Here is a 14,770-nt window from a genome sequence, read left to right as displayed (position 1 = left end):
GAGGTAGCGTATGAACTAGTAGTTCCTAGCGTACACAGTGTTGCAATATATTAAAGTAACAACAGTTAATATCTTAGCCAAAATGTCTTCTGCCTCAGCTCATGTAACGGATGCAACCCATGAAGTGCTCCAACGGCAGTCAAGGCGACCTCCTAAATCAAAGTTATGCTACTTTATTCACTGATAGCCGTCATTAGCATTATGCAGCATATATATTTTTTACACAGTGTTTAGCGTTATTATGTTATGCTAAGCTACATCAATATAGAATGTAACATAATGGAATTAAAAACAACACCGTACAATATAATACACCAATGTTGCTTTGCAAGAATATACTGGGTTGATAGCTAGCCAAATGCCTAACTATACAGATATAGGTAACTGAATAACTGTAAAACGTACAGAGTCGTGCAAATACTTCCATGCCACTCTTTTAACCTCCTCCGCGTCTATTTTTTCCAGTCTCAACAGGAACTCTGCGACTGGCATCCTCCTTCCATACACTAGAATCTGTCTCGCCACCTCCTCGGCAACGTTTGAGGTCGACTCTGTGCTCGATAGGAACTGCAGCATCAGCTGTCTCTTTGCGCGTTCCACCTCCTCATCAGTCACCTACAAATGAGTGTGAACAGTTAATACTATGGCAGTAACTACTATCATTTCGGCACAATATAGTCAACCAAGTAACTGATAAACCAGGTAACTGATAAACCAGGTAATTGATCAACCAAGTAACTGATAAACCAGGTAACTGATAAACCAGGTAACTGGTAGACAAAGTAACTGATAAACTAGGTAACTGATAAAATAAATAAAGCAATACCGAGTATGATAGGGATGTTATTCCAAACATCAGCTCTCCTACGCAGTGCTCAACTGCCACTTCGTCTGCCTTGCAATAGAATCCGAAGAGGCCAGTGTCCTTGTAACACGTGTTAAAGGCGCTGTAGAACTCTGCGCAGCCCACCGTCATTCTATTTGCTATTGCGTGAATCGTTCTATTCCCGGACACTTTGCCTACAGTGATATCACTTTCAACCACGACAAAGCATCTATCTCAATCCACTATTGTAACCCCTTATGATGGTTACCCATAACAAGTTAACATATACACATATTTATTTATGTATGTGTGTACGTGTATGCATAAATACCTATGTTTATGGTATTTTGCAATTACCTGGCACTATTCCCTCGTTTGCCTTGTTGTATGTGCCAATTATACTCTGCATCAGCATCAGAACCACTGAGTCTGGCGAGTTCCAGGGTAAGCCTTCGAGTGCCACTGCTATGTATCCGTACGGGCCCATGGTGTCGTCCCTTTCGACCAACTCGGAGCCCACGAAGTATGGCTTCTCGAAGACCACTTTCGCCGTCGCCTTAGGCACCTACAAGCGCTTTTAACATGTTGGCACTAACTGTCGAAAATTCCTTCTCAGCCAGGGCGACGAATTTATCATGGTCAAGGTTACCAACTCCGCACAGAACCTGCACACTTATGTTTACTCGTTAATTTGTTATTCCGGTAAAATAATCCGGCATCAAAGGGCCACTTAAGCCAAGTGCCCAGTAAACATACCATTCTGTCGGCAGTGTAGTTGCGCTTCACGTAGTCCAGTAGGTACTCGCGCTGCATGTTCTTTATGTTCTCAACGGGACCCTATAACACGTTAAACGCCCAGGCAGTACCAGTATCGTGTATCCCAGCGAGTCGTCTCTGAAAGCCTACAAATGAATTATCAGGACTCCGCGTACCGCCATGTGTAATCGGTCGAAGAGCACCTCCTCGTGCGACTTTTCCACCTCCTCCATCTCGCGCAGTATCACGTGCTTCTCCGTTTCCATAATATCGGAATCTATCACACTGTTCTGCAGAATGTCCGACAGCAGCTCCGTGCACCAGGGGACGTCGTTGTTGAAACAGCGCGCGTAGTATCTGCACTCGTTAAACGGTAGGCCACTTACGCAGTCTGCTCTCGTGATGTGTAGGCGTTCAGGTGAGCTCCCTTGTGCTCAATTTGCTCCTCCAGCTGCTGCCTCGTTCGCGACTTCGTGCCCTAAACGCACTTTGTGTGATAAGATTGTACCTTAAAAATCATGTGCTCCAAAAAGTGTGCGGCTCCGTTGGTTTCAGCGGTTTCAAAACGACTTCCGCTGTCTATCCAGACTCCAACTGTGGACGAATAGCCGGGCATCCAAACAGTCGCGACTCTGAGTCCATTTTTTAAGGTGGTCACGTCTAAACACTGTTTAAAATCGGGTGGCAACTTACGACACGGAGGTTGATTTAAGGCGTTTGGATGCAGGCTGGAATCCTTTAAAAGATCCGTAGCAAGGGCCGTTGTCACATTCCTTTTAAACACAGTGTTAAAATTACTAGTTTTCGAGGGGCGGCAAGCCCTGGTAAAATAACTTCTTTTACCACAAACGTTTGAAATGATAGAAGGAAAATCAAAGGGTATCCTACTAGCTTTACCAAAAACTCCCATTATATTCAAAAGAAATTAAAATAAAGCCATAGTGATTTAAATAGAAGGATGATAAAGAACAAAATTAAACTCTTATACCACAAAAGAGGTGTTAGCCACTAGCCTACTGGGGATAGTCAAAATTCATAAACCTTATTTTATATGTATCATATCTTTGCAATAAATGGAAGAAATTAAAGATGTGTTATCAATAGATGAAAAATTATTGGTCATAGATGAAAAATTAGCTCTAGTTTCACAACATCTAACCAAAATGTCAAAATCGGTCAATTTCTCAAAATTCCGCAATAAAACCACGGGTATTGAACCTAACTAATATAATTTAACGAATATTAGGAATAGAATACAGTAAATTTTGTTCAACGCTTGCTTTCGTACTATGTTCGCTCAACCACGGTATTTTTATAAATCATAACGATAATACAGTACAACTAAAATTAAAAGGCATGAGCATGACAAATCACCAAGTTTCGACCTATTTGGTAATTTTAAAAACAAAATTAATATGAATATTAGAATAAAATCAAGAGCTACATGAAGCAGATAATTGAACTGCAAAACATAGGTAAAACAAAGTAATTTTGACCTTTTCCAGATTCAAAGATTGGGCCAAGAGTGAACAAGGTGGCGGTTAAAAGAATAATTAAGATGTCGACAAAAAGAAAAAAGTAAAGGCGATCTACACATAGGTACAAAGAAATAACATAAATAATGTAAAATATAAATGTGTAACATAAATATGTTGAAAACAATTAATTCACATATATGAGTACATATATACATATACACATAGATAATATTCGACCTAATTTTAAAGGAATCACAAATAAGATCTATATTTTAGAAGTAGATCTCGAAGATAGTAAAACCACATAGATTCCGATCTATGTTTTCAAAGTAATTATTGTTATCAGAACAACAGTAAAAACTTAATAAAAATTTACATATTATGTAACTAGTAAAACAATATTAAATCTATATGTTCCAGAATACAAGTATAATTAAGATTCGATATAATAAAAGTTACATAAAATAGAGTAATTCAAGTGATTATAATTTAATTGAGATTATAATCATTCACTAAAGTTGTACTTAAAATAATGTAAATTGTAATTACTGTTATTCCATTTTGTCTATTAAAGGCACAGATAAGAAATGTTGATATAAATTGTGTAAAAGTTGATAGTGAAAATATAATCAGTATTGATAAAGTTGAATACAAAATTAAATTGTTTAAATATCAAATTAAAGAATAAATTAGTAAGATTTAAAGAATAACAATGGATGATTTAGAAAATATGCTATTGAAAAAAGGAAGCAACAACACTGACAATGATCAAGTCTATGTGCCCAGTGATATAGAAGACTATTTTGAAAATCGAAACGTTGATCCTATAGAATTTGAAGATTACTACGAAGAGCAAGAAGATGTGGATTTAAATCTAAGTTTGGTTTCAAAAGAGGAACTTGAGCAGTGTAACGAGTACGACATCAACAACATGAATATTGAGCCTGCAGGCTTTGATTCGGAACTAAATCTAAACGCAACCTTAATCGAAGAGATTAAGGACGAAAACGATGATGTAAAAGATAAAGAAAGTGAGTCAGAAAGTCTATGTAAGGAATTAAATGGAACCGAAGATAATGAAGAGGATGCTGATCAATTTAACGCAGAGAACGCTAAAAATGAAAATAATTGTAACGACAAGAAGTTAAACGCAAAATTGGACAAATTGTACAGAAAATTACAAAATGAGTATGAACAATACGAAAGTTTGTTCAAAAAATTGGATAGTTTGTCTATAAGAGAGGTCGATAAATCACTAAGCCTTAATGGATCAGAGACGAAAGCCTGTGGGAAGAAAGGCGTATCATCGGAAACCGGAAAGATAAAAAGCATTTACAAGGCTTCTAATAAAAAACTAGGGTCAAAGAGATCCTCAGGAGAAAACGGACAAGACGTTCATTACATATACAGACGCCTACAATCCATATACGTGGACTACTCAAAAATAGCAAAGGCATACAAGCCGATATCAAGATCACTCAGCAAGTGTAAATCCTCCTTTTGCAAACTAGATGCAAAGTTGGTAAAATTGAAGTTAAATCTCACCCGCTCCTTGAAATTCTATAAAATGATGATGACCAAATATAACTTGGAGGAATTGAAATCAACAATAGACAACTTAACCTACGCAGATAATAAAATTTATGACGCAATAAGCAATACGAGGACATCGAGCAAACACATAAAAGGAGCAAACTGCACTCTAGAAGTCACAAAACGCACGAAACTACTGCAGAACGAATTCCTCAGAAACAGATTAACTTCAACGGTGATTCAAATGATGAAAATATCAGTGGAAAGTCACGAGCACACGAAAAGCTTGGTAAAGTCAGTAATTGAAACAGTTAAAACTGAACTGGATAAGGTGACGAAGATGGATTTCGAAGGCAAAAGAAACACCATCTTTAATCACAGAACCAACACAATGAAGAGTATTATTAAGTGCGTTTCAAGGATCACAATATCGGCATCGATACAGGTACTAAGGAGCCAGAGCAGTTTAACAAATCTGGAAAAATCAATAGCAGAGGCAGTTCCCGATCCAGATAAGGCAAAATTAACCATATTGAGCCTCCGAGAGAACGATTTGGCTGAGCCCTTTGATCTGCGCACCTTAAAGTTCCGCCAGCTATTTGGATTGTACTGCCCATCAACCTGTAAAATATCTTCTAACTTCGGGATGGCAAACAAGGACCTGATGACTCACTTAACCGAGTTCAAAAAACAACTGCTATCAGAACTTAAAGCAGTGGGAAAGACGAAGAGCCGCGTGTATAGATCACAGTTTTACGTCGTCAGTGATCATAAGGTGTTCAACACTTCGATGAATGTGCACAGCGAAGGCATTCATACTGCGTACTACAGCGTTCACAATGCGTTAACTCACATCAGAATATCACTCGTTCTCGTCAACAAATGCATTAACTTCTTAAACTTAATTATAAAACAGAATTTACAACTGACGGGAGTGGAGCAATTAGGATACTGCATAGAAGCGTTTGTTAAAGAGGCTGCGGGAAACCAGCTGTTCGCAAAGCAAGAGATAAATTTATCATACAAAGATCTTGAAAAATCCTATGTAAAAATGAATGCTTGCAGAAATGGGCAGCAGAACGTAAAAATGATCGACGTCCAAGAGCAAATGGATAAAATGAAAGACACCATGGAAGAGTCAAACAAGGCAACCATCAAGGCATTCATAGCAGCAGAATGGGTAGGCATAAAACACATACACTTCCAGAACGAAAGGGTACCGATAGACTATCCCACTCTGTGTAACATATTGAACGACAAGTATAAATTCAAACTGTGAACACTGGCAAGCATGTTCCCGGGTGTCAATAGATTTAGTTTATGTTTAGTTAGATACGATACCATGCAAATTGTTGAGACGTGTTGTATGTGTACATAATTCAGGATAGAAATTTTATTAACACTCTTAAACTGTAAAATGAAACCATCTATGTTAACTAGATACTAATTAATATTTAATATAACCTCAATATAATATCCACATTTGAACATCTATACATAATACATTATTTCTACTATTACTACATTAGTGTGGTACTCAACTTGGCCCAGTAATCCATGTTGTGAAAATGAAAGTTTTTTCCTCTACTTTTTTAATTTCGTATTCGACACCGGACCTTTATCTATGAATGTTTGTTTAAAAGTACCTTAAGATTATTAACTGATCGCTCTTCAGGTCTACTTTATTCACCGACTCATTCACGGTTAGCTCAACGCATGCGCCAAAAGAAGACTTTGGCACGTATAAACATGTTATTTTAACTCCGCCATCTCTACAAAAATCAGATTAACACTTTTCCTACTTTCCATCAGCGTGTTTTAGTATACTTGATTCACCAGGCTTCATATAAGTTACACACACTGTTGACACCACCTGAATTTAACATTTGTGCTAAATTTTTATACCTGCAAAAGAACCTTACACTTATACGTCAGTTCATAGGGAATTTGCCACAACTTATTTAAAATTTCAGCAGTGCTCTAATGAATTATTAGTATAAATTAAAGTTACCTTTTGCTTCTCCTCGTCCAAATAAGACGATTTTAACCATAAAATGTAACAGTTTTCGTAAAACGGGTTTGAAGCCTTATCAATCTACACATCATTTTACAGTCTTAGTGCAACCTTTTTAAAAAGAGCATTGTATTCCATGAATTCCACCTCGCTGAATGAATTCGCTGCCTAAAAACCATTTAACTAAAATTACTCACTTTAGGTCCAACAAATGACTTAACAACTGCGTAATTTTCATTCATCAATTGACTTATGGTTTCCGACTCAAAATTATTGTACTCGTTCCCTGAACTCAATTGTCAAGCACACAAGTACCTAATGAAAACAACCGTCCTTCCGAGGACGTTTTAATAAAATCCTCCTTCAACTCCCTAACGATATACCTTTGTAATTTATCAACCAGGGTTTTCTTCCACGAAAAATAAGCTATTTTAGAATCGGAGGCGCTTGTTAAGGCCAAGCCGTCTACACATTAACCAATATTTACCGCCATAACGCACCTTTTAAACCCTTGTTAACGACATTTCTATATGATTCAGATGCAGATTCAATAACTTCTTCCAGGAACAGCGTTATTTTGGAGCGAGATGACCAAAGGTCATCCAAATATCGTCCAACCACGTCCCCTAAGACAACAATATTCGATACAAAAGTACCTTCATTCCTCTTAAAATCGGAACTGTGATGTCCATGTGAATGTGTATGACATGGATTCGATACATCTCCCGATACCGTGCAATTTCTAATCGTTTTAGATTCTTGTATCTTAGTAAAAAATACCTTACACATTTCTCCAAACTTGAGCGATCATTATCATTAAAAGTCCTTTTCGTAAATTCTATTAATTTGGTTACGTCGGACTCCTCCCAAGTTATATACATTCTTAGCGTACAGCTAAAATATAGTGAAACGAATTTGGGGAATCCCACCACAATAAATTTAGCCATAGTACAAAATTTTTCATCTGATACAAAATATGTCACATGAGGATGATTATAAATCAGTTTCAAATGGTAGATATTATCGCAAACGTGAACCAAGCTGGAAAGAGAGCCGTAGAAGGTCAAGTGGTAGAAGGCACGGGAGCCGCCACCTCTACAACTCCTCAAACTACAGACATAGGCACGAAAGGTACTCGAGATACCGTAGCAGAAGCTTTTCACGTACAGTTTCTAGTAGAAGATACAGAAAGCACAGGGGAAGCACCCACAGAAGACGTCACCACCATTCGTCAAGAAAATCTAGCCTGAGCGACACATATTACAGAAAAGGAAGAAGGTACTCGTCCCACAGAAGAAGATCACACAGGTCGTACAGGAAATACTCAGACGATAGATACAGAAGGGACTCTTCACACAGGCGTAGAAGAAGGTCAGCAAATCGTTACCACGAAAAAAGAAGATCGCACCGTAAAAGAAGCCACGACAAGAGAGCGAAGTCACCGACAGACGAGATAATACACTTTAAGTGGGAACGAGGAATGAATTTGGAGGATTACGTGGTGATGAACAAAGTGAGCGACGGAACATTCGGAAGAGTGCTGCTGTGCGAAAAGGAAGGAAAGCAGTTCGCAGTGAAGGTGGTGAGAGACGTGGAAAAGTACACGCAGTCGGCGAAGATCGAGGCGGACATACTGGTGGACATCAAAAAGTCGGACGTTAACAGCGAAAGTCACTGCGTAGTGCTACACGACAACTTCATGTACAGAAACAGGAATATGTGCCTGGTCTTTGAAAACCTGGGACCCTCGCTCTACGACTTCCTGGAAAAAAACGACTTCAAAGGCTTCTTTATCGCAGACATACAGAAGATGGCGTACCAGCTCCTGAAGGGGCTGGCGTTCCTGAGGAACAAGAGGCTGATACACACGGACATAAAGCCGGAGAACATACTCCTCGTGTCAGGAAAAAACGAATACATCGAAGTGCCCTTTCCAAGATCGACAGTAAGTGAAGAGTTGGACACGAATGCGTAGACGGGCATGATGACGAAGAGGCCTGCGACCTCGGACATAAAGCTGATCGACTTCGGAAGCGCAATCTACGAGGACGAGTACCACAGCTCGATAATTAACACGAGGCAGTACAGAGCACCAGAAGTGATTCTAGGTAAACTTAGTATACGGTTTGCAGGCCCAGTGGCCACTGCCAATTATTAGTCTACTAAGTAATTAGCTCGCAAATTACCCTATTAGTCAGCTTAGAGAACCAGTAACGGCAGACGTTGCTAAAACATTAGTCAGGCTAACAGTACCACTAATACATTAGTCATCCTAGCATGACTGCTAATACATTTGTTTAGACATCGGTTGGAGTTATTCCAGTGATTTATGGTCACTGGGCTGCACACTAATGGAGTTATACACAGGGAATTTGCTCTTCAGAACACACAGCCACATGGAGCACCTGGCGATGATGGTAAACAACGTTGACTAGATACCGAAAGCTACTAAAAAGACGAATAACAAGAATAACGCGGATTCAGGAAAAAATCGTCGGACCCTTCCCAGAGGACATGATAACATCGGCAAGGAAGTCGCATGGAAAAGAATACGTTGATTCAGAGTCGCCCAAACTAAATTGGTAAGCTTGGCAGGTAGATATTCAGGTGGCAAGATACATTAGTGTCTGCACACCACGAGTGCACGCTGAAATGACGCTGACGTAGGCCTGACGGCGCCAAATCGAAGTCTTCAATATACAGAGTTGAAGAGTGCAAGCCACTGCTGGTAAGTAAACGAGTGCGTAGCGCGTAACGACTATAATAGGATCTGGTGAAGCCGGAACACCGAGTGTTCGGGGAGTTCATAAGGTATGTCTTAAACTTGGATCCGTCAAAGAGACCCACGCCCGAGGAAGCAATGGAACATCAATTTTTCGTGCTCAAGCTGCCGGAAAATTAACTCTAAGTTAGAACCTAGCGAAGTAATCTTGTACAATATTATACATGGCAGGGCTCAGCCTTAAAGTGTTACGGCCGAAGAGGCACTGCGGTTAACCAAGTTGCAAAGCCCAGAAAAAATAACTAATACAGCGTTGACAGCAACCTCCTGGATTCAAAGCCGTTGCCACCTGAGTGTAACATAAAAATGAGAGTGAGGAACCTGTCAACATGTAAAAGTAGTTGATTTTGTCGTTGGGGAAGTTGTAAATCACGCGAGAGTTCTTCAAGTGTAAAATGTAGTTTGCAAACTCCCGCTGGGTGAAGTTACGAACAGTCCTGACTTCGTTGGGCCTAAAATACGGACAATTTACTCGGAGGAGCTTACAAGACTCCCAGCAACTCGGGCTTAAAGTCCCTTCTCTTCCTCTTCGTCCAACTAGTAGCAACAATTTTGAACCCTAAATCAACGAGTTACAATGCCAAATACATAAGAATGGGTGTGAAGTAAGGTAAAGAAACAGTCAAATGACCCAGATGGCCAAGTGCACCCATAGCTGAACTCAAGGGCACTCCTGGCTAAGTAAAGTGTGTTAAGCAGGGGCTTGAATGTTACCAGGTAACAACTCACCGTTTTTGTACTCCGATCCGTCGAACTTGTGAAACAGCCTGGGCATTGTAAGGTGGTAGCTGGGAATCCACCCGTTGAACTTGGTGTTCTCGTACTTGATGGAAAGGTACTCGGAGGCAGTGAAGCACTCGTTGTACTCGTCTACGCAGCATTAAGAGCACAGAAACTTGCCGACAATGAAAAGAAGAGGGAACATGGTCTGGTGTTTAAGCTGGTTGAACAGCTCATAGACCGCCTGATTTGCGAAAGTCTCGTTGTTTACACCGAAGTCGGCAATCTCCAAGAGCGTTTTAGGGCTTTGCAATCGGTCACTGAGAAATTGGTCTGGGTGATGGGCGAACCTGAGAACGGGTATTTTGAACTGCTTCCTGTAGGTGTTCCACAGATTCAGCTTCTCGCGAGCACATTCCAGCTCCTAAACACGTCTAACCAGCTTACACCTACGTCCGGGTTCGAGTCCTCCTTTAAAATATCCAGCTCCTCCTTTATTATCTTCTCAATCACTGGGTCGAACATCCTCTTGCTGTAGCTCAGGTGATTGCCGTCCAGGGAGACCAGCCCGTACAGCGGCCTAACAACTGGCATCTGGGCCAAAAAATGCTCATTTTTCATCAACACGCGCTCCAGAAACGACTTCGCGAACTCCAGCTACGAATCCATGTGTTCCGGCGACTAACCTGTATGTACACGCCTGCGTTCGACCTCTTGATGCTCCCGACCTCCGTCGCGTACTTTGAGGCGCTGGGCTCATGGATGACCATCCAGCCGTTCCTGCGCGCCCAGAGAGCCACGTGGTTCAAGACGAAACTCTAAATATGGTGATTCAGCTGCCACAAACCTTTCCGGAGCCCCTTTTGCCATCCAGCAGGACGCCCCTTGACCTCAGGCCTCCACCAACATTGAGTGCGTATTGTCTCAGTTGCGATATGATTTCAATTGCAGACTTCCTGTTGACCAGCCCTAGAGGCTCGTCCTGCGGCAGCAGAGCTATGTCTTTAGCCGCGTCGCCTGAAGATCATTAATCTAATCAGCCAAGTACCACACAATCCCTCAGGAAGATCACCAAAAAGCTGATTTGTGTCCAATTTTACGACCGATCCAACGTTGTACACGTTACAGTCATCAAAATCAGAGTAAAGATGCTTGGAATCCGGGGCAAAGGAGTCCGGATTTGCCAAGTAAGGGGGCATGAGACCCTGTTCTACGCCATACTTCCTGTACCCCTCCTCAGACAGCTTATGTGTAGTTTTAAATAGAGAATATGCAGATGTGTACTTGCCATCGGCCTCTTTAGCCGGTTTCTCGGTTGGAGAACGCCTGGCGCCTACAGGAAGCCTCTGAACTTCAACACCAGGCAGCTTAAAGCTAGCTAATCGTCTCGACATTAATAAATATATAGTGAATAATATAACAAATTGAAATCATTTTGGTATATTTGCAAAAAACTTTTCATAAGCTGAAAGCTCGTCACTATAAGGGACGTGGTGGCCTCCGTCATGGTAATGAACAGTGGGCTCATTATAGCATTCAGCAAGCATCAAAGAACGCGCGTTCTGGACCAATTTGTCACTCTTGCCGAGAACATGAAGCGAAGGGACTGGAATCTTAGGGGGAGAGGTCAGAAGTGTTTTGAGAGGGTATGTGTAAGGCATTGGACAGCTGAAAAGAAGACAAAACTTAGGTTTCCACTCCGGACGGGATTCATTACACAGTTTTTTGGTCAACAAAGTGGAAATAAGGGAACCCTGGCTGAATCCAACCAGCCCATCGTAGTTGGCCTTCCTGCACTCATCTAGGACGAAATCAAGGGATTTATCAATGCCGATTATGGCAACGTCCTTCATCTGAGGAGAGTAGGCTCCAACCAAGTCAGTGTAGTACCAAGTTTTGCCGTAAGTCTCCTTCCTCCCGTGCTTTTTGTAGTAGTTCTCCCTGAACATGCTCTCCATTTTCCTCAGCTCCTCATCAGTCTTTTCGTTGGTCACATGACAAAAAACAGGGTACGTGTCCAAGGTGTAGGGAGCGTCAATGTAAGAAAGGTCGAGTATTTTGGATAACAGGCCCCTGATGTAGGAAGACTCATTTGCGATAATTTTCGAATCCTGGGTCAAGCCGTGTAAAAAAAGAGCCTTAAACGTCATCTGTTTACCTTTTCAAAGTGAAAATTGCATAATTTCAATTTATAGACCTCATTCCGCGATAATTAATTAAAGTACCGTGGATTCCACGTTGCACAAGTAGTGCTAATTAACCATATCCTCTAAACCCCCAAGTCCTCTGAACCCTTTTTATACAAAACACATCAAACACACTGAGACACAGACTACGCTAGGAACTAGGCTGCCAGATACACAAGGCGCCGTGTACCGAGATATGAATGTGCCAACCATATTAAAGGGATTCTTAAGCTAATTGTCGATTCCGATCTCAGAGCGAATCTGCAAATCACTATTAATAGGGCCGTTGGGTACCTTGAGCAGCTTCTTCTTCTCCGACTTCATGAACTTGTAACTCCTCGACCTCATGTTATCCTCGTCCTCTTCCTCGTCACTCAACATTATGTCCGCCTTTTTGGCTGCGTTTTTGAACCAGTTCGACACTTTCTTCTCCTTCGACATCTAAGCCAGGTTTAAATGACTTTGGCTCACCCTGAACTCGTTCTGCTCTATGGTTTCTGCCAGCCTCAGGAGGCTCTGGTACTCTAATTACGACAATGATCGCCACTAAACTCACTCATGAACTCATCGCTCGGAATCTCCTCTATGAACTCCATCTGCTCAAAGTTTTTATTGATTTCCTTGAACAGGCCTATCCAGGTCTCCTTGTCGCTGGGACAGCAAACACAGACTGAAACTCCTAAAAATTGCCTCATTAACATTCAGCCACTCGTTTCAGCCATCGACGAGAAAACAACTAAATACGTACCTCCTTCATTCAGGCGTGCCGTTCTTCCTGATCTGTGCAAAAAGAGCGACTTGTTTTTGGGCGGCTGAAAGTGGATGACAATGTCGATGTTCGGTATGTCCAAACCCCTGGACGCCACATCCGTCGAGATTAAAATCGACTTATTATTTTTTGAAAAGCTACAGCAGCATATTTTTGCACTCCTACATACCTTTCCAGCCTCTTAAGCCTCTGCTTCTGCTTCAGCCTCGAGTGTATCCCCGACACGTAGTCCAACTTCGTGTCGGCCTTGAACGTTGCGCAGTACTTCTTCTTAATGCCCGACTCGTGCACGTCCTTCCAGAGAATTAAACTACACATCCTTTAGTCAGCGCCTAAGTACCTCAGCAGCGACTCCAGTCTATACACGTATGTTACAGTGTTAACGAATATGAGGCACTTTTTATTTTCCGCGTTACACAAGTGCTCCACCAAGTATGAAATAAGCCTCACTTCCTATCAACGTTATCAATCACCAATTTTTAAGTCGTTAAAACTGGTGTTCAAGGCCTAACTCATGCGTACCTTGTATTTTTCCTCCGATTCTATTACTTTGAACACCAGGTTTTCCGGCAGTGACGTGTGTGTGTCCGTGAATGTTTTTTTGTGTAAAATTTTACCGTCTGCAAGTTCCGCGTATGGTACCACCAGCTGCTTATCTCTGGAGCATATGCACACTCTAGGGTTACTTATTGACAGCAGCTTAAACAAACTGTTCAGGTTGTCCTTCATCTACGCATTTATTGATTCAAGGCCTAAACCTACGTTCAGTATCGTTGCTGAGCTCAAAAAGTGCTGTATTTTCTGCCTCTTTACGTATTTTACGATGGACTCCACCTCCTTGAATGAGTTGTCCTCAAAAAACTTATCCACTTCGTCCAGCACCAGGAACTTGAGTTCAAACATTCCCTTCAGCTTGCCCTCCCTCAGAAAGTCCTCCAGCCTTCCTGGTGTTGCCACCACTATGCTAGGGTCCTTCTTGAGCAGGCGCTCCTGCTTCTGTATCGCAATCCCGCCGATTAGTGCCAGAACTCTCAGGTTCAGCCCTTCTATAGTCAAGAAGAATATTTTCTTAACTTGAATTGCCAGTTCCCTCGTCGGTAAAAGTGCCAAACATTCTATTTTATTTTCCGTTCTTTGGTTGTACAGTGAAATTACAATCGGAAGAACAAAACACAGCGTTTTTCCCGAGCCCTGAGACAAATATTTATAAAAAATCCTCACCGTTTCGGACGATATTAGCACGTCATTCTTTTCCAATATCGACGGTCTAAAGGCCAACTTTTGAATAGGTGTAGGGGATCTCAAGTTGTTTTTATATAAATTGTTTAAAATAGCAGACGGAATTGTGAAATCCTTAGCGATATTACTCCAATCCCTTGTATTTTTAATAACTTCATTTTCATCAAAACTATTATCAACCACCTCCGCAGGGTCACTTTTTTTTGAATCAGATTTATCTACCTTTTTCCGTTTTTTTGGTTTCGGAGCTACATTCTCTTCATGGCTTCCATTATCTAAAATTTCCAAACAAACTAAGCCTTCAGAAACCAAATCTGAGGGTATTTCCAACTCTTTCCATTTAAGTTTCTTTTTCGCAGAATTATTCGGCTCCGAGGAACTTACATCAGGATTTTCATCAGAAACATCCATTATTTACAAAGTAATTTCGTATTCTACTTCCCCATTCAAGATTCCATCCTCAATCC

General features: G+C 41.1%; 7 protein-coding genes across 7 annotated transcripts; 3 read left to right on the top strand and 4 right to left on the bottom strand.

Moving 5' to 3' along the window:
* Positions 1-65: 65 nt before the first annotated feature.
* On the bottom strand, positions 66-2,492 carry TOT_010000137 (mitochondrial processing peptidase; the record flags this gene model as incomplete). Its single annotated transcript, XM_009690676.1, has 9 exons — positions 66-152; positions 406-615; positions 692-1,059; positions 1,184-1,391; positions 1,423-1,491; positions 1,583-1,663; positions 1,759-1,939; positions 1,969-2,060; positions 2,091-2,492. The coding sequence occupies 9 exons, from the start codon at positions 2,490-2,492 to the stop codon at positions 66-68; spliced, it is 1,698 nt and encodes a 565-aa protein (XP_009688971.1).
* A 163-nt stretch (positions 2,493-2,655) lies between these two features.
* On the top strand, positions 2,656-3,071 carry TOT_010000136 (conserved hypothetical protein; the record flags this gene model as incomplete). Its single annotated transcript, XM_009690675.1, has 3 exons — positions 2,656-2,791; positions 2,829-2,974; positions 3,009-3,071. The coding sequence occupies 3 exons, from the start codon at positions 2,656-2,658 to the stop codon at positions 3,069-3,071; spliced, it is 345 nt and encodes a 114-aa protein (XP_009688970.1).
* Positions 3,072-3,772: 701 nt separating this feature from the next.
* Positions 3,773-5,872, top strand: TOT_010000135 (conserved hypothetical protein; the record flags this gene model as incomplete). Its single annotated transcript, XM_009690674.1, has 1 exon — positions 3,773-5,872. The coding sequence occupies one exon, from the start codon at positions 3,773-3,775 to the stop codon at positions 5,870-5,872; it is 2,100 nt and encodes a 699-aa protein (XP_009688969.1).
* Positions 5,873-6,229: 357 nt separating this feature from the next.
* Positions 6,230-7,554, bottom strand: TOT_010000134 (conserved hypothetical protein; the record flags this gene model as incomplete). Its single annotated transcript, XM_009690673.1, has 10 exons — positions 6,230-6,365; positions 6,396-6,466; positions 6,499-6,573; positions 6,605-6,688; positions 6,719-6,775; positions 6,805-6,893; positions 6,923-7,072; positions 7,108-7,233; positions 7,264-7,349; positions 7,388-7,554. The coding sequence occupies 10 exons, from the start codon at positions 7,552-7,554 to the stop codon at positions 6,230-6,232; spliced, it is 1,041 nt and encodes a 346-aa protein (XP_009688968.1).
* Positions 7,555-7,583: 29 nt separating this feature from the next.
* TOT_010000133 (serine-threonine protein kinase) lies at positions 7,584-9,509 on the top strand (the record flags this gene model as incomplete). The annotated part of the gene is made up of 6 exons (XM_009690672.1): positions 7,584-8,552; positions 8,583-8,715; positions 8,909-9,024; positions 9,092-9,189; positions 9,275-9,335; positions 9,375-9,509. The coding sequence occupies 6 exons, from the start codon at positions 7,584-7,586 to the stop codon at positions 9,507-9,509; spliced, it is 1,512 nt and encodes a 503-aa protein (XP_009688967.1).
* A 91-nt stretch (positions 9,510-9,600) lies between these two features.
* On the bottom strand, positions 9,601-11,503 carry TOT_010001183 (conserved hypothetical protein; the record flags this gene model as incomplete). The annotated part of the gene is made up of 8 exons (XM_009690671.1): positions 9,601-9,841; positions 9,876-9,948; positions 10,010-10,259; positions 10,294-10,533; positions 10,563-10,766; positions 10,796-10,927; positions 10,957-11,126; positions 11,158-11,503. 8 exons carry the CDS (start codon positions 11,501-11,503, stop codon positions 9,601-9,603), a joined length of 1,656 nt encoding a protein of 551 aa, XP_009688966.1.
* Positions 11,504-12,526: 1,023 nt separating this feature from the next.
* Positions 12,527-14,714, bottom strand: TOT_010001212 (ATP-dependent RNA helicase; the record flags this gene model as incomplete). Its single annotated transcript, XM_009690670.1, has 10 exons — positions 12,527-12,556; positions 12,590-12,736; positions 12,767-12,819; positions 12,852-12,974; positions 13,044-13,201; positions 13,234-13,374; positions 13,405-13,517; positions 13,587-13,793; positions 13,827-14,280; positions 14,404-14,714. 10 exons carry the CDS (start codon positions 14,712-14,714, stop codon positions 12,527-12,529), a joined length of 1,737 nt encoding a protein of 578 aa, XP_009688965.1.
* Positions 14,715-14,770: the final 56 nt, after the last annotated feature.

This window comes from Theileria orientalis, chromosome 1, assembly GCF_000740895.1.
Source record: "Theileria orientalis strain Shintoku DNA, chromosome 1, complete genome".
Lineage (NCBI taxonomy): Eukaryota > Apicomplexa > Aconoidasida > Piroplasmida > Theileriidae > Theileria > Theileria orientalis.
This window is presented reverse-complemented; position numbering and strand designations above follow the sequence as displayed.